General features: G+C 42.1%; 1 protein-coding gene across 5 annotated transcripts; it reads left to right on the top strand.

Moving 5' to 3' along the window:
* Positions 1–139: 139 nt before the first annotated feature.
* Positions 140–21,950, top strand: CRIP3 (cysteine rich protein 3). 5 transcript variants are annotated; one of them, XM_023764124.1, is made up of 8 exons: positions 140–256; positions 19,384–19,478; positions 19,891–19,948; positions 20,046–20,177; positions 20,949–21,020; positions 21,136–21,230; positions 21,329–21,386; positions 21,561–21,950. In XM_023764124.1, the coding sequence occupies exons 5-8, from the start codon at positions 20,960–20,962 to the stop codon at positions 21,620–21,622; spliced, it is 276 nt and encodes a 91-aa protein (XP_023619892.1). In that variant the 5' UTR covers positions 140–256; positions 19,384–19,478; positions 19,891–19,948; positions 20,046–20,177; positions 20,949–20,959; the 3' UTR covers positions 21,623–21,950. The 5 variants fall into 5 exon arrangements, with proteins under 5 accessions (XP_023619892.1, XP_023619893.1, XP_023619889.1 ...); XM_023764125.1 differs by lacking the exon at positions 19,891–19,948 and having other exon boundaries at positions 20,921–21,020; XM_023764121.1 differs by having other exon boundaries at positions 19,891–20,177.
* The last annotated feature ends 317 nt before the right edge of the window (positions 21,951–22,267 follow it).

Here is a 22,267-nt window from a genome sequence, read left to right as displayed (position 1 = left end):
ACTTTGCCCATGCTAAAGTTCTGTCCAGCCCTCCTATAGCATACCTACATAAGGATAAATTATGATGACATTTACTGACCCTTCACCTACCTATCCTCCTTTCTTTTCAGGAGTAATTGCAGAAGCCTTCAGATTTCCAGAAGGAAGGACTGCAGAAGACATCTCTGCCCCAGTGATAGAAGCCACAGGTACCACAGAAATGATGAGTGTCCTTGGGGCCAATAGGCAGTCACCTCTAGAGTCTGACTTCCAGAAGGTGGGTATGGCTGCTGGGGCAGGAGTGGGTTGTGGAGGAGGTCCTGTCATTTTAGCTGCTAGTAAATGGTGAATTGGGTGAGCAAATATGTATGTACTAGAGGCCTAGTGCACGAAATTTGTGCACTTGGGTGGGGGGCCCTCAGCCCAGCCTGCGCCCTCTCGCAGTCTGGGAGCCCTCGGCGGATGTCCAGCTGCCGTGGAGGCGGGAGAGGCTCCCGTTACTGCCTGTGCACTTGCCAGCCGTGAACCCGGCTCCTGTGTTGAATGTCTGCCTCCTGGTGGTCTGTGTGCATCATAGTGACCGGTCGTCCCGCTGTTTGGTCGATTTGCATATTGGCCTTTTATTATATAGCATGTCAGTAGAGGAGGAACAAGATGAAGAGAGGCATAGGAGAGAGATGTTTTAAACTTGCCACTCCTCATCTCAAATCATCTTCTAACTTCCATCAATCATTTTGTGCCATAATACTTACGTTAAAGGTGTGGAGTTTAGATCGTCTCATGCCTCCTGGGCCTTGGATCCAAGTGTTCCCAACAAGGAGAACATCTCATATCTTGATTTCAGACTTCTTTACTGGTCCATACAAGAATCAAGGTAGAAAATTGGTATATCCTTAGAGGAGGAGTATGAGTAGACAAAAGGGGCTCAAGGAAAGGCATACAATCACAAAGGAGGTGTCTGAATAATTCTTGAACTTCAGACTTCAGCTGTTAACCAGTTTCCAATCAGTTTTACTATCTCTCCTACATACATTGAAACATTTGGTACACAGAAGCAAGGCAGCATCATTTCAAAATACCAAGGAAATACCTTACTCTCTCCATCTAAATTGCCAGTGGGTCCTTCTTTTGTGCTTTGGGACTGTAGGCTTAGGAACACAGTGAAGATGAGAACCAGAACCAATAAAATTTAGCTGAGCTTTAAGTCCTTTATAAACTCTAGATTCATTTATGTCTGAGCTTCCCCTGCTCCAGATTTACCCTTAAAAATAGTAGCCTAGTTTTGTTCCCTATATATAATTCCAGGCACTTTCAGTGTCTTGTAAGTCTAATTTTTGCCTAGATAAGTATATGGTTTGGGTAACTTTTGGGAATACTCATAACATTACAAATATTTAAAAATGTACAAACAGCCCTAACCGGTTTGGCTCAGTGGATAGAGCGTTGGCCTGCGGACTCAAGGGTCCCAGGTTCGATTCCGGTCAAGGGCATGTACCTTGGTTGTGGGCACATCCCCAGTAGGGGGCGTGCAAGAGGCAGCTGATCGATGTTTCTCTCTCATTGATGTTTCTAACTCTCTATCCCTCTCCCCTCTTCTCTGTAAAAAATCAATAAAATATATTTTTATAAATAAATAAAAATGTACAAAGGCATCAATAGAATAAGAGGTAAAGGGTAATAAGTATCTTGGGGCCTCTTGCTGCTGAACTCAATTAAGGGCTACTCATTCCTAAAGCATGACCCTGTAGATGAAGCAACGGAAAACAGCCTAGTACCAGGCTGCCAACACTTTGTCACCACCACTTTATCTCCCCTGCTCCAGCCCAAGATAGGCTTCTCATCAGCTACCACATTCCTCGGGTCAGGGGCAATCAAGGGAATTGGTCACAGCTTTCATTCCTCACTATAACTCACCTACTAACCAGTCCCTGGTTTGCTGCTTAGACCTCCATTTTCCAGTTGTGTCTGAAGCTCCCCTTTAAGAGGTGCTGACCTGGGGGATGGGCAGGAGGAAAGGGAACATTTTTTAGAATAATGTTTTTCCCTTTGGGTTTCTTAAAAAAAAAGAGATAGTTTTTATTGATTTCAGAGAGAGGAAGGGAGAGATAGGAACATCAATGATGAGAGAGAATTATCTATCAGTTGCCTCCTGCACACCCCCTACTGGGGATTGAGCCCACAACCCAGGCATGTGTCTTGACTGGGAATCGAACTGTGACCTCCTGGATCATATATCAACGCTCAACCACTAAACATCACTGGCTGGATAGTGATAACTTTTTAAAAATAAAATGTTATGTTAAAGTATAAGGTACATATGAAAAAAAACACAATTTGGATGCCTTTTATTTCTTCTTCTTGTCTAATCGCAATGGCTAATACTTCCAGTACTATGTCGAACAGGAGTGGTGAGAGTGGGCATCCCTGTCTTGTTCCTGTTCTTAGGGGAAATGGTTTTAGTTTTTGCCCATTGAGTATGATGTTGGCTGACAGCTTCACTTTTTTGATAATGTCCTTTGATGCACAAAATATCTTAATTTATCTATTTTTTGTTTGTGGTTTTGGTGTAATATCTAAGAATCCATTACCAAATCCAAGGTCATGAAGAGTTACCCCTATGTTTTCTTCTATGAGTTTAATAGTTTTAGCTCTTTATTTAGGTTGTTGATTCATTCGTAGTTCATTTTTGTATATAGTATAGGGTCCAACTAAATTTTTTTGCATGTAGATATCCAGTTACTCTAGCACCATTTTTTGAAGAGACTGTCTTTCCTCATTGATTGGACTTGGCACCCTTGTTGGAAATCAGATGGCCATAGATATATGGGTTTATTTCTGGACTTTCAATTCCATTTCATTGGGTTATATATTTGTCCTTATGCTAGTACCACTATTTAGATTACTGTAGCTTTGTACTAAGTTTTGAAATTGAGAAGTTTGAAATTGACTTCTTTTTGAAGATTGTTTTGCTATTTGAGCCCCCTTGAAATTTTATGTGAATTTAAAGATTGGCTTTTCTATTTCTGCAAAAAAGGGCCAATGGAATTTGGACAGGGATTGCATTGACTCTTTAGATCATATTGGATAGTAGTGCCATTCTAACAATATTAAGTCTTCCAATCTATGAGCATGGTATGCTTTTCCATTTACTTAGGTCATCTTTAATATCTTTCAGCAGTACAGTTGACCTTTGAATATGTGGGAGTTAGGGGTGCCAACCACCCACACAGTCAAAAATCGGCATGTAACTTAAGTCAGCCCTCCTCATATGCATATTCCCAACCTCTGATTGAAAATATAGTTGACCCTTGAATGTAGGTTTGAATTGCCCAGGTCCACTTACATGTGGATTTTTTAGCGGATCAACTGTATTTTGTAGTTTTTCTGTATGTTTATTTTTATTCCTGTATATTTTTATTTTTTAAATATATTGTTTTATTGATTTCAGAGAGAGAGAGAGAAACATCAATGATGAGAGAGAATCATAGATCAGCTGCTTCTCACACGTCCCACACTGGGGATCGAGCTCGGCATGCCCTGACTTCCCAGGAATTGAACCCTGACCTCCTGGTTCATAAATCGATGCTCAACCATTGAGTCACACTGCCAGGCGCTTTTCTTGTATATTTTTATTTTTATTCCTATATATTTTAGGTTAAATTTATTCCTATATTTTATTATTTTGTATGCTGTTATAAATTGAAGTGTTTCTTAATTTCCTTTCAGATTATTCATTGCAGTTATATAGAAACATAACTGACTTTTAAGTGTTGATCTTATAACCCTGCAACTTTGCTGAAAGTGTTAATTTGTTCTGGTGTCATTGTTTTCATTCTTTGGGAATTTTTTATATTCATAGGGTCATGTCATCTGGGTATCGGTAGTTTTACTTCTTTTCCTCATTGGATACCTTTTATTTCTTTTTCTTACCTAATTTCTTTAGTTAGAACATCCAGTACAATACTGAAAAGCAGTGGTAAAAGTGGCATCCTTAGTCTTGTCCCTAATTTTAGGGGTAAAACTTTTAGTCTGTACCCTTATGATGTTAGACGTAGGTTTTTCATAAATGCCCTTTATCATATTGAAGGAGTTTCCATATTTTTCTATATTTTAAAAGTTATTTCCTTAATGGTTACCATGAGGATTACAATTAACACAATAAGTTTATAACAATCCAGTTTGAATTGATACCTATTTAGCTTTGAAAGTATACAAAAAAATCTACTCCTATATAGCTCTGTCTCCCTCCTTAGGTTGTTTTTATAACAAATTACATCTTTATATATTGTGTGCCAATTAACATAGAATTATAATTATTGTTTAAGCATTTGTCTTTTGAATCATAGGAAACAAAAAGAGGAGTTACAAATTAAATACATAATAATATTGGCTTTTATATTTACCTATGTGGTTACCTTTAACACATTTAAAATTTTTCTTTGTATGGCTTTGAGTTATTGTCTAGTGTCCTTTTTATTTCATCCTAGAGGCCTCCCTTTATCATTTTTGGTAAGGCTGGTCTACTAGTAATGAACTCACTCAGCTTTTGTTTCTCTGAAAAGGTCTTAATTTCCCCTTTGTTTTGAAGGGTAGTTTTGTTGAATATAGAATTCTTGGTTGAAAGTCCTTTTAACAGTTTAAATATGCCACCTGACTACCTTTTGGCCTCTGGCTTTTGATAAGAAATAAGCTGTTAATCTTACTGAAATTCTCTTTAATGATAAGTCACTTCTCTTGTTCTCTCTTTATCTTTTGACAGTTTGATTATAATGTTTCTTGGAGTATATCTCTTTGAATTTGACCTACTTTGAGTTTGTTGTACTTTCTTAATGTGTAAATTCATGTCTTTCATCGAATTTGGGGAGTTTTCAGCCATTTAAAAAATAAAAAATAAATACTTTCTGCCTCTTTCTCTCTCTACTCCTTCTGGGATTTTTGTAATGCTTATCTTGGTCTGCTTGGTAGTGTCCTCTGGTTCCCTTAGCTCTATTCATTTTCTTCATAAAAAATTTTTTTTTAATCCTTACCCAAGGATATTTTTCCATTGATTTTTAGAGAGAGTGGAAGGGACAGAGGGCGGGAGAGAGGAGAGAGGAGAGAGGAGAGAGAGAGAGACAGACATTGATGTGAGAGAGACACATTGATTGGTTACCTCCTGCACACGCTGTGACTGGGAATTGAATTTTGACTCTTCCATGCGCAGGATGACTGACACTCCAGCCACTAAGCCACACTGGCCAGGGCCTGTTCATTTTCTGTGTTCTTTTTTCTTTCTGCTTCTCAGACAATAATTCCAATAGTTATATCTTCAAGTTTACTCATTTTTTTTCTTCTTCCAGGTTAAATCTACTATTGAACCTCTGTAGTGAGTTTTTTATTTCAGCTACGGTACTTTTTAGCTCTAGAATTTTTATTTGGTTCTTTTTACAATTTATATCTCTTTATATTCTCTATTTGTTCATTTTCCTGGTTCCCTTTAATTTTATGTCCATTGTTTTCCTTATTCTGAGTATATTTAGGACAATTGATTTAAAATACTTGTCTAGTGAATCCAATATTTGGGATCCCTTGGTGATGGTTTCTATAAACTTCTTTTTTAAAATTTATTTTTTAAATTTTGTTTTATTGCTTAAAGTATTACAAAGAGTATTACATATGTCTCCTCCCCCCCCCCCCCCCGCCCATGACAGTCCCCCGGCCTCCCCTACCCCCCAGTGTCTTATGTCTATTGGTTATGCTCATATGCATGCATACAAGTCCTTCAGTTGATCTCTTACCACCCCCCTGGCGCCCCCCAACCCTCCCCAGCCTTCCCACTGTAGTTTGACAGTCTGTTCGATGCTGCTCTGCCTCTGTATCTATTTTTGTTCATCAGTTTATAATAGTCTTTATTATCCATAAGTGAGTGAGATCATGTGGTATTTTATTTCATTGACTGGCTTATTTCACTTAGCATAATGCTCTCCAGTTCCATCCATGCTGTTGCAAATGGTAATAATTCCTTCTTTTTTACAGCAGCATAGTATTCCATTGTATAGATGTACCACAGTTTTCTAATCCATTCATCTGCTGATGGGCACTTAGGCTGTTTCCAGATCTTTGCTATGGTAAATTGTGCTGCTATGAACATTCTATAAACTTCTTTTACACCTGTGAATGAACCATATTTTTTCTATTTTAAACTTGTGACTTTTTGTTTAACATTTTTAATATTATATCTCAGTCTGGAAATGAGATCCCTCCCCCCTGGTTTGCTGTTGATTATTCAAGGCTGTAATAATTCATTTATTGACTTTTCCAAACTAATTTTGCTAAGACTATATCACTGAAATCTCTGTTTCATTATCTTAGCAGTCAGTCAGTGACCTGACAGAGATTTCTTTAAATGTTTGGAATGAAAAACAAAATAACAGAAAAAAACACACCAAAAATCATCTCTCCTGGTTTTTTCAGATTGGCTCTGAACTGGAGCAACTTCAATACTAAGTCAGTTTGTCTAAAATGCTACCTTAGCCTTTACCTCTTGGTTGCATGGATCACAAAGATCAGCCAAAGGTGCAAGCCTAGAGTCCTCTCAAGTCTTTTCTGAACATGCATCGGTCTTGGGCATGCATTTTGCTTGCCAGATTTCCCCATAGCCCTTCCAAGTCCTTATTTTCTCGTGTATCTTGCTCCTCAGTCTGCTACTTTCCAGGCTTTTAGATCTATCTGCATTTTTTTGTCCATTCATTGTCCCTTCCTCTAGGCAGCCACAGATAGTATATATCTTTATATGCTTTCAGCAGATGCCACTTGGAAAGCTGCTTCAGCCTGAGAAGGGCAAAACAGACAACCTCAGCACAGGTTCCTCAGGGAACCACTAGACAGGGCAAAATTCTCAGCCACAAACTTCTGAGAACAAGGTACATATTGCCTCCCCTGGTACCAGTAAACCATACCAGAAATGTGGCTGCTGTCCCCCTGGCTGGCATCAAGCTCTGGAAGTAGGGGGTGGTAGACAGGTAAGTACAAATATCACAGCGCTTTGTTACTAAAGTTTAGCTGCTGCTTTTTTCATTAAGCACACCACTGGTTGCACTCCATTGTAGTTTTTTTAAAATTAGATTCCAGAGTTCTAGACAAGTTGATTATCAGTTTTTGCCAGCTTAATGATGCTTCAGTGGAGGAACTGATTCTTGGAGCTCTCTAATTTGCCATTTCTGTGACATCACACTATGTTTAACTTTTTGAGGAACTGTTAGATTATTTTTCACAGCAGTTGTACTGTAATGGAGACGACCACCAGGGACTCAGATCAAGATTTAGGAGCCTTTATTAAGCTGGCCAGCGACTACAGTTACAGCACCCTGCCGAAGCAAAGGCTGAACTGCAGTGCCGATTACAGGAGTTACAGCATTTTTATTTGCAAAAACCACAAAGTTAGTTACAAAGCCTTGTTTACACAATTTGTTCCCGACACAGTACAGCATCAGTACAGTGACCACCTTCCTATCTATGTGTTCTAGGAACAGAGAGCACAGGGTGCCCCGCCTGGCCGAAGCGCCAGATATGCAGCCCAGCACAGTACCACTTCACTTTCCTACCAGAAATGTGTTTCATTTTCTCTAATGTGTTACAATTTTTCCAGTAATTGAGTTTTCTGTTTTCCTTTTTTTTCATGTAGCCAACCTAGTGGGTGTGAAGTGGTATCTCCTTAGGGTTTTGATTTGCATTTCTTCTAATGATGTCGTGCATCTTTTCATGTGTTTATTGCCCATTTGTCTATCTTCTTTGGAGAACTATCCAAATCCTTTGCCCATTTTTTTTTTCTTCCAACCTATTTTATTGATTTTTCACAGAAAGGAAGAGAGAGGGACAGAGAGCCAGAAACATCGATGAGAGAGAAACATCGATCAGCTGCCTGTTGCACACCTCCTACTGGGGATTTGCCCGCAACCAAGGTACATGTCCTTGACCGGAATCGAACCTGGGACATTTCAGTCCGCAGGCCGATGCTCTGTCCCCTGAGCCAAACCGGTCAGGGCTCCTTTGCCCATTTTTAATTGTACAGTGGGGCCTTGACTTAACAAGTGTCCCGACTAACGAGTTTTTTGAGATACCAGCTGTCTCTCGGCCAATTTTTTACATTGAGTTGACAGAGTAATTTGAGTTAATGAGCTCCTTAACGAGCTCAGTCTTGGAACGAATTAAACTCGTAAGTCAAGGCCCCACTGTATTACTTATCTAAGATCCATTTCTTAGATCCATATTATTTTATAGTCTTTTTTAAAAACTATTTTTTTATTGACTTCAAAGAGGAAGGGAGAGGGAGAGAGAGATAGAAACATCAATGATGAGAGAGAATCATTGATTGGCTGCCTCCTGCATACCCCACACAGGTAATCTAGCCCGCAACCCAGGCATGTGCTCTGACTGAGAATCGAACTGTGACCTCCTGGTTCATAGGTTGACACTCAACCACTGAGCCATGCCAGCCGGATTATAGTTTTTTTTCTTAAAGGTTATTCTGAAAATCATGCATTAAGAAAATATGTATGTTTAAAAAGAAAATATGTATACAAAGCTATCTACAGTGTCAGAACTTCACACAAAATGATGTAATGCTAAAATACAAGAAGGAGTACTTCTACCTGTGTAAAAGTGCATACTGTATTAATTAGAGTCTTTTGGTTGTAACAGAAATCTAACTCAAGCAAGCTTAAGACAAAAATGGATAGAGGTTAATTTACACCTTGGTGACTAACTCATGTGGCTCAGTGGTTGAGTGTCAACCTTTTAACCAGGAGGTAATGGTTCTATTCCCGGTCAGGGCACATGCCCAGATTGTGGGCTTGATCCCCAGTCAGGAGCGTGCAGGAGGCAGCCGATCATTGATTCTCATCATTGATGTTTCTATCTCTCTCTCCCTCTCCCTTCCTCTCTGAAATCAATTACATATATATTAAAGGATTTAAAAAATTTACGCCTTGGTAACTGAGAAATTGAGGTACCGTTAGATTCAGGAGGTTAGAGATGTCATCAGGACTCTCTTTATTCCCTCAGCTCTGCTTGGCCTCATTTTCTCTCCACTCAGGGGCAAGATAGCCCTACAGTCTCAAGCTACCATGGTCCTTATAGGCTTCGCTCTAGAAAATGAGAGTGTATTTTTCCTTATAACACTAGAAAAGTCTCAGGGAGAATGTTGATTAGTGTGACTTGGGCCACATTTCTATTTCTGAACACTTACTGTGGCTAGGTAGATGAAGTACTCAGACCAGGCCCAGGTCATAAGCTCACCATGGGAAGGCAGAATCTACCCTACTGAACAATCTAGACTAAGTTGAATTAATGTGGAATGTGGGGAGATGAAGTTCTCCAAAGGAATTGCTTCTAAGTAGAAAATAAAATGATGCCTATAGAGCTACAAAGATTCAGTGCCTTCTTTGTAGCCATTTTCTTTGTGGCTGCTGATCAAGAGATGGGTGCTCAAGTTCTTGTCCCTACTGAGATACTGGTAATTGCTGTCCTCTTTTGTGTGTGTAATAGTTGGGGTGGAGGACTTGTAAGAGATTAGAAATAAAGTTCTTATAGCTCTGCCTGTTCCAAAAGTTCAGGAGAGAAAAAGATCAAACATTTTGGAGTTGGCAAGAGGCTGGAAATTGACTCCTGATTCTGTGACCTTGAGCTTCATGAAGAAACTGAAAACTATATAAAGGTAAGCATTTGTACTTGCCTTAATTAATCAGATTAAATTGTTTTAGTTCCATTAACATAGTCTCATGACCTGGAAGGGCTATTCTTTTCTGGTGGGTGGGAGAAGAGGTAGTGGAGGTGATGATGGTGGTGAGGACTATTCTTGTATATTGTAAAAAAAATTACCCCCAAGACCTTAATAAGAAGATGAGGAAATTGCTGGTAGGGCATTGCCACCCTTTATAAACAAGCTGACCACCAAATCTCACTTCTCTTTTTTTTCTTCTCAGTTTCCAGCATATGGATACATTTTTCATGCTACAAATTATTTATAGGTAGTTATTTTTATATACTTTTAGATGAAATATGCATTTCCAAGTGATAATTGAGAAGCCAACTACATCTTTGCATGGAAAACACTTTTTATTTTATTTATTATTTATTTTTTTATTGTCTAAAGTTTTACATATGTCTCCTTTTTCCCTGATTGACCTCCCCCCCACCACCCTAGCCATTCCTACCCCAGGCAAGCCCCTACCACCCCAGTGTCTGTGTCCATTGGTTATGCTAATATGCATGCATACAAGTCCTTTGGTTGCTCTCTTAACCCCCCCGCCCCACCTCCTCTGCCATTTGTCTCTAGATCTAGTTTTGTTCATCAGTTTATGTTGATCATTATAGTCCACAAATGAGTGAGATCATGTGATACTTATCTTTCTCCGACTGGCTTATTTTGCTTAGCATAATGCTCTCCAGGTTCATCCATGCTGTTGCAAATGGTAAACGTTCCTTCTTCTTTTATAACAGCGTAGTATTCCATTGTGTAAATGTACCACAGTTTTTTCATCTACTCATCTGTTGATGGGCACTTAGGCTGTTTCCAAATCTTAGCTATTGTACATTGTGCTGCTATGAACATAGGGGTGCATATATCCTTTCTGATTGGTGTTTCTGGTTTCTTGGTATATAGTCCTAGAAGTGGAATTACTGGGTCAAATGGGAGTTCCATTTTTAACTTTTTGAGGAAACTCCATACTGTCTTCCACAGTGGCTGCACCAGTCTGCATTCCCACCAGCAGTGCACGAGGGTTCCTTTTTCTCCACATCCTCGCCAGCATTTGTTGTTTGTTGATCTATTGATAGCCATTCTGACAGGTGTGATAAGGTATCTCGTTGTTTTAATTTGCATCTCTCAGATGATTAGTGACTTTGAGCATGTTTTCATATGTCTCTCGGCCTTCTGTATGGAAAACACTTTTTAAAAGCTGTTGTTGATTTTTTTTTCATGAGCATAGGTAGCCATGGTGAAGGGTCAGGGGATCCTTTTCTGTAGTCTTGATTCTGAATTAGTCCAGCTGATGTCACAAAATGTAGTCAACTCAATAGCTAACCACAAGTAACTATATACAGAGTACTCTCAACAGGTTCATGTGATGGCATGTTGATGCTGGAAAAAAGGGAAAAAATCAGACTCTTATAAGAACCATAAATAATATGATTATACAGCAGCAATTCTATGCAGGTGGGAGGATTAGTATGTGTTTAAGAAAGCATTTCTTTTGTGTGTGTTTCTATTTTTATTGTTTGTGTTTTAAAGTAATATAAACTACAGAGAGTAAAGCTTTTTACTTGGAGGTTATATTCAGAAGATAGAGTGAGAAAGCACAGGGTTATGGGTTATAAAAATTAAGAAACACAATAAAGAGGTAAGGCTGATTTTTATTAATATACCAGAACCAAGTGAAACCTTTCAAAAAAGTCATGTAAGAACAAAGTTTGCCGGAGCTCCAGTGGCGCAATCGGTTAGCGCGCGGTACTTATAAGAACAAAGTTTTTGATAATGCCTTAAAAGTCACAAGCATATAGCCATGTATTTGAGCAAGTCTACAAAGATATAAAATGAGCAGAATTTATAGTTGTCATAATAAGCAGCCATATTTGTAAGATGCTTTATAGCTTACATGACACTTTCCCACATTCTCTCATTTGCCATGTATTTAATGATAGACTTAATTGTACTTCCTGCTAATTGAGCCGAATTAGTAAGTTCATGTGAATTACTGTGGTTAGTGGGGCTGGTTTCCTGCCAAGGCAAATTTTCAGTTCTCTTTTTACTTTATTAGTTACCTAGTATTTAAAACCAGAATCAGTTTAAATCATACTCCATCATACATGCAGATCTTTATTATATTAAGAAACAAACTTCTGAGTCCTTACTTCTAAACAACTGAGTTTCCCTTGCTCCAGGGCTTTTGTTGTAAAACTCTCCACCCCTACAGCCCCCTCCTAATCCCACATCTATCCCATCAGCCCTCATCTGCTCACACTTGAGAGAGACTTGTGTATAACATTTAACATTCATTCACCAGCAAGTATTTACTGAACACTGTTCCAGAGATTGAACAAGGCATGGGAAGCATACATAGTGGTTGGCAAAACAGTCCTGGTCCCTGCTGTCATGGAGCACATAGACTAATGGGGTAGACCAAGCCTAGATTTGGGGGACAGGAGTTTGGCAGACCTGTTTTACTCTCCCATTAATCTACAAACCTAGCCTTTTATCATAGGTCTCCGTCTGCCTTTTTCCCCACATTTGGTTCAGCACTCAGGGAAAATAAATTGTCATAGGTTGTATGCACCCTATGCTCCAGCACAGGATGCTAAATGAGAGTGTGCCTGGGCCAATATCCTGTTATTGAGTAGATGAGGAGACGCTGAAGTTAGGCAGGAATCAGTGAGGAGAAGCTCTTGGGAAGTAAGTTCCCCAAAAGAGACAGGAAAGAGCTTTGGCAGCTCAATTAGTGTGTTTGGAGGAGTTGATGCAACAGGAGAAATGACTAGAAGACTGAAAAGGTGGATGGTCCTGGAGCGAAGTTAAAAACTTTTATCATAAGGGCACTAAGAAAGTTTTAATGACATTATTTGCCAGAATAGGCCCTCTTCAGATATAGACGTGCTGTGCAGACCAGAATAGTACCCTTTCAGACTGAAACACACAGGCAACTTAGCAGAAACCATGCTTAGGAGCATAAAGCGCAAAGAGTATGAGCTCAAAAATCAGAATGCTTGCTTGGTTCTATGTGATATTGAACACATTTCTTAGCTTCTCCATTTCTTTTCTTACTTTCCTTTATGGTACAATTGGTAATGTAACATATAACTACCTCATCAGGTTGTTGTAGGGGCAGAAATAACAACTACAGTGCCTATGACTGGCACTCCATAGGTGGTAGCTGTCACTATTTTAGCAATGCTTCCTTGGTAATACAAATTTCAAACTTCTCTTTGGGAATGGAATTACAAAATCATATATTCTCAAATTGTGACAAAACCTTAAAGGTTCGTCTGTCTTGCATCCCTTCTGCAACACTGATGATCAGTTGGTTTGTTGTCCATTGCTACTTATGACACCCAAAGACAGGAAGCTCACTACTGTCTAAAGCAGCCACTCCATGTTTGGGCTCTATTAGAAAGTTCTCTTTTTAGACTGAATCCAAATCTGCTTTCCTGTATTTTTCTACAGGAAAAATAGACCCCTCTAGCCAGGGGTCTTGGTAGTGCCCTAATGCCTCTTCCATGTGATGGCCCTCCAGGTGTTTGAAGTAATTCTCCACCACTACTCACCTAGAGTGAAATGCTTTTTTCTTGCCTAACAACAAAAATAAAGGGATTGATTCATCAAGAAAACATAACAATCCTAAAATATACATCTACCTAAAAACATGAGGTAAAAAGTGTTAATGGTAAATTTTAATAATAATAAGGATCATTTACTGAGCACCCACACCATACTTAGTGCTATAGGTACACAGATTAGTTGGTCAATCCTGTTAATTGAAGAAAGTCAGATAAATAAATGGTAAGTGTAATACAGCATTTACAGATACTGTAACAGAGGTCTGTGCAGGAAAAGCAGGGAGTGGGGGACACCAAGAGAACAATCATCGTTATGAAAGGGGGGGGGGGCTGCCTCCCTATAAGGGATGACACAGCCCAGCTGTTGTGGCTCAGTGGTTGAGCATCAGTCTTTGAACTAGGAGGTCACAGTTCAATTCCCAGTCAGGGCACATGCCCAAGTTGCAAGCTCGAACCCCAATAGGGGGCATGCAGGAGGCAGCCAATTAATGTTTCTATCTCCCTCTCCCTTCCTCTCTGAAATCAATAAAAATATATTTTAAACAAAAAAGGGGATGACAGAAGCTGCACCCTGACAGTTGAGTAGGTAATACAATAGTCCCCCCTTATCCGCAGTCTCACATTCTGCAGTTTCAGTTACCTGCAGTCAACCTGAAATACTAAATGGAAAATTCCAGAAATAAACAATTCTTAAGTTTTAAATTGTGAACTGTTCTGAGTAGCATAATGAAATCTCATATAGTCCCACTTCATCCGGCCTGGAATGTGAACCATGTCTTTATCCAGCATATCCACATTGTATCTGCTACCTGTCTGTTAGTCACTTTGTAGCCATCTTGGTTATCAGATCAATTGTTGCTGCATCTCAGTGCTTGTGTTCATGTAATCCTTACTTTGCTTCTATTGTTATAATTGTTCTGTTATTAGTTATTGTTACTATCTTATTGTATCTAATTTATAAATTAAACTTTATCATAGGTAATTATGTATAGGAAAAAACAAAGTCTATACAGGGTTCAGTATTATCTGTGCTTTCAGGCATGCACTGAGGGTCTTGGGGCATATCTCCTGCAGATAAGGGGAGCTACTGTACCTACACTCAACTGGACTTATCCATTTGTGGTTTTTGTTATAATATCATTTTAGAGGTTTAGTCACACATAGTATTCAAAACAGCCATTGTCAGCAACTGTAAGTACATTCCTATAAGAAATGTTTGTTTTCCCTGTTAGCATTCTTTTTTTAATAACATTTTTAAGTATGTTTATTAAAGCTGGGGGCAGTTAAATAAGGAAGGGCTTAGATAGAAGAAGCAACAGGAGAGAACCTAAACAGAGCTGCTTTTGACTCTAGAAATGTTATAGGAAAGAAATGAACCTAGGTGGGGCTGCTCACTGCAAAATCAGAGAAAAGGGGCCTTGGAGACAGGTTAGCCCAGGATTAGCTGCTGCTGCCCATTGCTCCCCGGATTGCAAGTCTAGTGGGGATCCTTAGAGTTTAGGAGATGCATGCCTGAGAGGGAAGAAAGGCCAGGGTGCCAAGAGGGAGGGCACCCCTATAAGCATTCTTTTTTTAAAAATATATAGAGGAAGGGAGAGAGAGGGTTAGAAACATCGATGAGAGAGAAACATCGATCTGCTGCCTCCTGCACACTCCCGACTGGGGATGTGCCCGCAACCAAGGTACATGCCCTTGACCGGAATCAAACCTGGGACCCTTCAGTACGCAGGCCGATGCTCTACCCACTGAGCCAAACCGGTTAGGGCCCTAGAAGCATTCTTTACAAAGCCTCTTTTAGAGTCAGAATAATGGAAACCAGACAAGGAAGAAGAATGGAATATTGTGATTTGCTGTACCTGCATATAGATGGCAAATATTTAGAAAGGAGGAGTCTCAACTAGTCTTTCCTAAGTGAAGAAATAGAAGAGATGAGACATACTATGTTTGTCATGACATACAATATAGGAAGGCCACAGAAGATGGGGAGCAGTAAAGCATTTGTCCCACTGACATTGTAAGTTGTGTAGAAGCAGCATGGTACTCACACTTTGATGCCTGTTTCTTCTAGTGGGGCCTTGTGCTGGATGCTAGGATAAAAATGACCTGTCTAGGAGTCTCGGGCATGTGTATAATACGATCCAAAGCAGAAAGAACTAGGCATTCTTAGGAAAGGATTAACTGATGTGCCCTGGAAATGCTGAAGATGGATTCTTGGGCAGATGAAGCTAGCCCTTCCTAAAGGAGGCAGCATATCTAAGAATAAATACAACAAGTCCTCCCAATCTCCTGAAATGGGACCTTCTTCATTAGTGCCATAGAGAGCAAAGGCACCGAACCTCGAGCTACCTTCTACAAGAAGAAACAAATGAGAGAGGCAGAAACATAAGAGTAAAATATCAGTGGAGACTAAAACTAATATTTTTCAAGTTTGTTAAAAAGAAGCCCTTCAAGAAACAGTTATAAATCTAAGGATCTTGAAATAATCTCCGAAACAAGAAACAAATAATGAGAAAGTATAGAAAAGTTTCTTTCACAGTGTGCAAGCCTTGTATGTTTAGAAATCAATGAGGAATTATGATCAGAAAGTACTGATGAAGACAAGTGAGGGAAACAGGAGTGTAAGTGGAAGTTTGTAGACACCAGTCCCATCCCTATGGCCCAACTGAGGAAACTTAAGTTCAGAGAGGGACTCTTTTTACCCAACAGGGCACAGCACTGCAGCCCAATGATGTGTGCCTGCACACCCACCCACACACCCTTAAGCCCTTCTGAACTGACTTTACAAAACAGGAACTTAGCCCTTGCCGGTGTTGTTCAGGTTGAGTGTAGCGTGTACACCGAAAGATCCCTGGTTTGACCCCCCAGTCAGGGAACATACCCAGTTTATGGGTTTGATCCCCAGTTGGGGTGCTTATGGGAGGCAATCACATCAATGTTTTATCTCTCCTTCCCTCCTCCTTCCTCTCTATCTCTAAAATCAATAAAAACATATTTAAAACAAAAACCCACAGAGGAACTTACTCCAGAAAAAACTTCATTTCACCATGATATTTTATCAAGGTGGTCTGCTCTGCTGGGGTACAAAGTAATCAGCTCCCTCTTTATCCCTCATTTGCTAGGCTACCATTTTTTTTAAGTAGTTCACTTAAGGCATTATTGTCATAATCATCATTATTACTGAGATATTAAACTGAAACATTGAGACATTCACATACCATAAAGTTCACCCTTTTGAGGTGTACAATTCATCGATTTTTCATATATTCCTAAGGTTGTGCAACTATCACCAATATCTAATTCCAGATCATTTTCATCTTCCCCTAAAGAGATTTCATACCCATTAGCCCTTTCCCAAAACCCTGAGCAACCACTAATCTCTCTCTCTCTGTGGGTTTCCTATTCTGGACATTTTATATCAATGGAATCATAAAATATGTGGTGGTGTTATATGTCTGGCTTATTTGGCTTAACAATGTTTCTCTGGTTCGTGTTATAGCATGAATCAGTGCTTCAATCCTTTTTATAACTGAACTAGAGGCCCAGTGCACGAAATTCGTGCATGGGTAGGTCCCTAGTGGCTGCTGGCTGCCGGCCAGGGCCTCCCTTCCCCCAGCCGCCTGCTGCCACCATATGGGGCGGGGCCAGCTGGGGAAGGGGCCGCAGGCGATTGGCCGGCTGGCCCCGCCCCCTGGTCAAACTCCTGGTCGAGGGGACAATTTGCATATTAGGCTTTTATTGTATAGGATAATATTCTATTATGGTTATACCACATTTTGTTTATTAGTTGGGTTGTTTCCACCTTTTAGCTATTGTGAATAGAAGTAGTGTGACCATTTGTGTATAAGTTTTTATGTGGACCAATGCTTTCTTTTCTCTTGAGTATATACCTAGAATGCAATTGCTGGGTCATATAATAACCTTTTGAAGAATTGCTAGATTCTTTTCAAAGGGCTGTACTATTTTACATTTCCATCAACAATGTATGAGGGATCCAGTTTTGCCACATCCTCACTAACACTTAATACTCACTTTAAAAAAAAAAAAATATATATATATATATATATATATATATATATATATTATTGATTTCAGAGAGGAAAGGAGAAGGAGAGAGAGATAGAAACATTAATTATGAGAGAGATTCATTGATCAGCTGCCTCCTGCACATCCCCTTCTGGGGATGGAGCCCGCAACCCAGGCATGTGCCCTTGACTGGAATGGAACCTGGGACCCTTCAATCCGCAGGCCGATGCTCTATCCACTGAGCCAAACTAGCTAGGGCTCACTTTTTTATTATAGTCATTCTAATAGGTGTAAAATGGTATATCATCGTGGTTCTGATTTTCATTTCCCTAATGACTAATGATGTTGAGCATCTTTCCATGTACTTTTTGTATATCTTCTTTGGAAAAAATGCCTATTCAAATTCTTTGCTCATTTTTTAATTGGGTTGTCTTTTTATTATTGAGTTGTAACAGTCCTTTATATATATTCAGGTTACTAGACCCTTATCAGATACATGTTTGCAAATGTTTTTCTGCCATTCTGTGAGGTTCCATTTTTGAAGTGTCCTTTGAAGCACTGCTGAGCTACTTTAAAAAAAATTATTATTATTTTTATTTCAGAGAGGAAGGGAGAGGGAGAGAGGGATAGAAACATCAATGATGAGAGAGAATCATTGGTCAGCTGCCTCCTGCACATCCCACATTGGGGATTGAACCCGCAACCCGGGCATGTGCCCTGACCAGGAATCAAACCATGATCTCCTGGTTCATGGATCGATGCTCAACCACTGAACCACCGTGCTGGGCTGTTGAGCTACTTTAAACAAATATTAAAACATCTTTTTTTAAAAATATATTTCATTGATTTTTTACAGAGAGGAAGGGAGAGAGATAGAGAGTTAGAAACATCGATGAGAGAGAAACATCGATCAGCTGCCTCCTGCACATCTCCTACTGGGGATGTGCCCGCAACCCAGGTACATGCCCTTGACCGTAATCGAACCTGGGACCTTTCAGTCCGCAGGCCAATGCTCTATCCACTGAGCCAAACCGGTTTCGGCTTAAAGCATCTTAAAACAAACTAAATTAGGAATATGTAATTGGTGATTGAATTATAGTTTAAATTTAATAAACATAATTTTACAAGCAAACCATTGTTTGCAGAACCACCCTTTGAGGCTTCCAAACTAAGAGTTCATTATGGTAGTAATTGCTTTATAGCATTTATATGCTAGGTGCTGTTTGGGCACTCTGCATGTATTAACGTAAATAATTCTCACAACAGTCGTATGAGGTAGAGACTTATCATCATAGTATTGTGCAGAACAGAGGCAGAGGATGGTTAAGTAATTTGCCTGTAGCAGAGATGGACTGCAGATTCCGGTGCTCTTAACCACCTGTGAGACTGCCAAGATGGAATTAAACCATTTCAAAGAACCCCTAAACCCTCGCTTTGGGTTTGAAATAATAGTGCTTTCGTGGTGTCTACACTCAAGGCATTTTCCCTCTCCGTACCAAGCCAGAAACTAGTACCAAGTGTCTTCATTGCTCCCTTTTCCCACAGTCTGGCTTCAGGACCTTCTCACTTCTCGGAGAGTGAGAGGCTTTAGTGTTTGGAAGTAATTGCGAAGGCGCCAGCGTCCCCCAGGTGGAGTAGTGCTAAATTTCTGGCAACTAATGGGCTTTGAGGAACAGGGGTTCAGCCCAATGAGGCTCCAAGCTGAGTCATGGGTGGAGCCAGTGGAGAGGGTGGAACGGAGTCCCTGCTGGGTGCCTACTGTGTGCAGCAACCAGCTTACCTGAGCGGAGCCATGAGTTGGACCTGCCCACGTTGCCAGCAACCCGTTTTCTTCGGTGAGGCCCGGGCTGAGAAGCGGGAGAAAACTGGGCGAGTGTGAGCCGCTGGGTTCCCTGAGGACACGAGGAACAGGCGCGGGTGCAACCCCAGACTCCCTTCTAGCTGTGGGACCGGCACTCTGGCGGGATGGAGCTGGCCTCCTGGAGACACTCCCCACCGTCTCCCGGAAGCAGGATGGGGCTGAGGGGGGAAAGGAGGGCGATTGGCAGCCTGGTTCCACCTTGTTCCCTACAGCGGAGAAGGTGAGCTCCCTGGGCAAGAACTGGCACCGCTTCTGCCTGAAATGTGAGCACTGCCACAGTGTCCTGTCCCCAGGAGGGCATGCAGAGGTGAGACCTATCTGGGGCACACCACCCTATGTCTGTTACTGTCCCCCAGGCACCAGCCCCACTGTGGCCCTGTCAGCTCACCAAAGGCAACCTCAGTGCAACTCCCAAAACCACTTCCAGGGTGGGCCCCACACCAGCCAGGATTTGGGGACCCTGAGTAGTACTGGTGAGCCCCATGCCATTTGAGGGGGAGGAGAAGGCAGCAGCACTGCTTCCTGACCTGCGCTTGCCCTTTTCCCCTGACCACAGCAGCAATTCTGGCATGCCAGCCCACCCTTGCCCCTCCCAGCCCCACCAGCCCAGCCCAGGCCAGTAGGCAGACACCGGGCAGTGTGTTTGGTAGGAAGACCTGTGAGACACAGGAGAAGCCCCCTTATCCCTGAGCAACCCCTTTTCTTCTGCTTGTGCCTAGCACAATGGGAGGCCGTATTGCCACAAGCCATGCTATGGGATTCTCTTCGGACCCAGTGGTAAGTACCAGCTTGGAAGGGGACAGAGTGCAGCGGAAACCCTCTCTGTGGCAGGGACCTGGAGACTCAAGTCTGACTCACCCTCTTCTCTCTGCAGGGGTGAACATTGGTGGTGTGGGCTCCTACCTCTACAACTCCCCCATTCTCACCCGTGCCAACACCACTCCCCTCCACCCCAGCAGTTTCAGCCCCCCAAGGCCCAGGACTGGCCTCCCCCAGCGCAAGAAAAGTAAGTGAGGCTGAGCCCCCTCCTTCTGATCCTTCCTAGGCTGGGGAACAGGGTGGAAGCTGGTGGCTGTCTCTCACATAGTCCTATGCCTCACATTCCTACAACTTTGTTCATGGCAAAATCTTCCATTATCCAAGACCAGTTTTTTTATGTTTCCTCATGTCAGCTGCTGAGTTCATAGGTAAAGTGGGCAAATGGCATTACCACACCCATTTTACAGGCGAGGAAACTGAGGTCAGAGAGGGCAAGTGACCTTGTGTAGTCACAGCTAGTCAGAGGCAAAGCTAGCCTGGAAGTCAGGCTCTCCCAGGCAAGACCATGGAAGGAATGACTTATGAGGAGTCATTGAGACAGGGCCAGTCCCTCACATTCTTCCACTGCTCCCCTCTGTTACTTTCTCCTGTCCCCTACAGTGGGCAGTGACACCGTGCTCCCCAAACACCTGACACCCCTGCCCTGGGCAGCTCTTATATCAGCTCAGGTTTCCTGAGGATTGAGTTGCTGACAGGGTTGGGCTGGTGGGCACCTGAACCCCTGGGAGGACGAAAAGGAAGTAGGTGGTCCCTCCTGCAGATAGGGATGGGACAGGAGGTGGGATCAGAGGGGACTCAGCTCTGTCTGAGGAAGGCATACTTATGGCCACCTGATGGGAGGCTCTGGAGTGAGCATGGCTTTGGGAAGAGGACAGTGCCATATGCAGACTGGTGCTAGAGGGCCCTACTTAGGCCTGGCCTCCACCTCAGCCCTAGCCAGGGCCTCTTCCCCTTAAAGGCCCTTGCCACATGAAGACATTCACTGGGGAGACCTCGCTGTGCCCTGGCTGTGAGGAACCTGTCTATTTTGGTAAGTGACAAGAGAAAGTGAAAGGAGGGAAGTACAAGGTGGGCATCAAAGGGCAGGGAGGTGGTGCAAGGGTCCCTGCCCTGCCCCTAGGGTTACTAACTCTCTCCACCACCAGCTGAGAAGGTGATGTCTTTGGGCAGAAATTGGCACCGACCCTGTCTGAGGTGCCAGCGCTGCCGGAAGACTCTGACTGCTGGGAGTCATGCTGAGGTGAGCAATGAAGGGATGGGTGGTTATGCTGGGAGGAGAGAGGCTGGAGATAGGAAAAGAGCCAAGCTGAGAGCGCTCTCTTTCTCTCTGTGTCCCAGCATGACGGCGTCCCCTACTGCCACATCCCCTGCTACGGCTACCTGTTTGGCCCCAAAGGTGGGCAGCCCCACCCTAGACACTGGGCTTAAAGTATGGCATGTGGGTCTGTGGGGATGTGTGGACAACTTCCCCTGTACTCAGATATATCCCAGGTCCCTCCCAGTTCCCTCCAGCCCTAAGCCCAGTACCCCCTGGCCCCAAGGCCCTGAGTGATGAGGCTCTCTCCCTCAGGTGTGAACATTGGTGATGTGGGCTGCTACATCTATGACCCTGTGGAGATAAAATCCAAATGAGATGCTTACAGAAGTCACCCTAACTCAGGCCTCCCATCATCCCCTCCATGATCCAATGGGAGCTACAGAATTCTTCAATCCCATGGAGGTAGGGGAAGATGGGATTCTGGCAGCGTGGGCCTCAGCTCCGTAGCAGACCAGAAAGTCTAGATTTTCTCTGCCAACTCCTCCCTTTCTCATTCCTATCTGCTCAGGGGAACTGGTCCACCCCATTTTGAATGTTGGCCTCTTGTCCTTTCCAATTCCTTTCCCCAGCAAATTCTATAACTTCAAGGTACTCATAAAACTTGTGTTTATTCAGCCTTCTCCAATAAAATGTTGGCTCCCATGTCTTCATTTCTTTTTTGGGCATGAGGCCTAGACAGTGGGTTGTGGGCGGGGGGGGGGGGGGGTGGCGGTGGAGGATGCATTACCCTGCAAAGTGCCAGGGAGGTAGTAAGACCAGCTATGGAACAAAGAGCTCTGTTCTGGCCCTGGCATTGGGCAGCCTCCAGCATTACACAGTGAAAAGCATGCCCACAGACGTCATAATAGCACCATCTCTAGAAGAAGCACCTTATTCTGCACCTCATTGAGTGTGACAACCGGTAGATCCTGTGGTGAGGTCTGTTAAGAAGTTTCATTATCCATTTGAGAGATGAACAA

The sequence above is a fragment of the Myotis lucifugus genome, unplaced genomic scaffold, assembly GCF_000147115.1.
Source record: "Myotis lucifugus unplaced genomic scaffold, Myoluc2.0 scaffold_318, whole genome shotgun sequence".
Taxonomy (NCBI): Eukaryota; Metazoa; Chordata; class Mammalia; order Chiroptera; family Vespertilionidae; genus Myotis; species Myotis lucifugus.
This window is presented reverse-complemented; position numbering and strand designations above follow the sequence as displayed.

Bases quoted from the DNA above. Each gene is read 5' to 3' on its own strand.
- CRIP3 (XM_023764121.1), top strand. The intron at 21,021-21,135 runs GTAAGTGACAAG...CTCCACCACCAG, and splicing joins TGAGGAACCTGTCTATTTTG to CTGAGAAGGTGATGTCTTTG. The intron at 21,231-21,328 runs GTGAGCAATGAA...TCTGTGTCCCAG, and splicing joins CTGCTGGGAGTCATGCTGAG to CATGACGGCGTCCCCTACTG.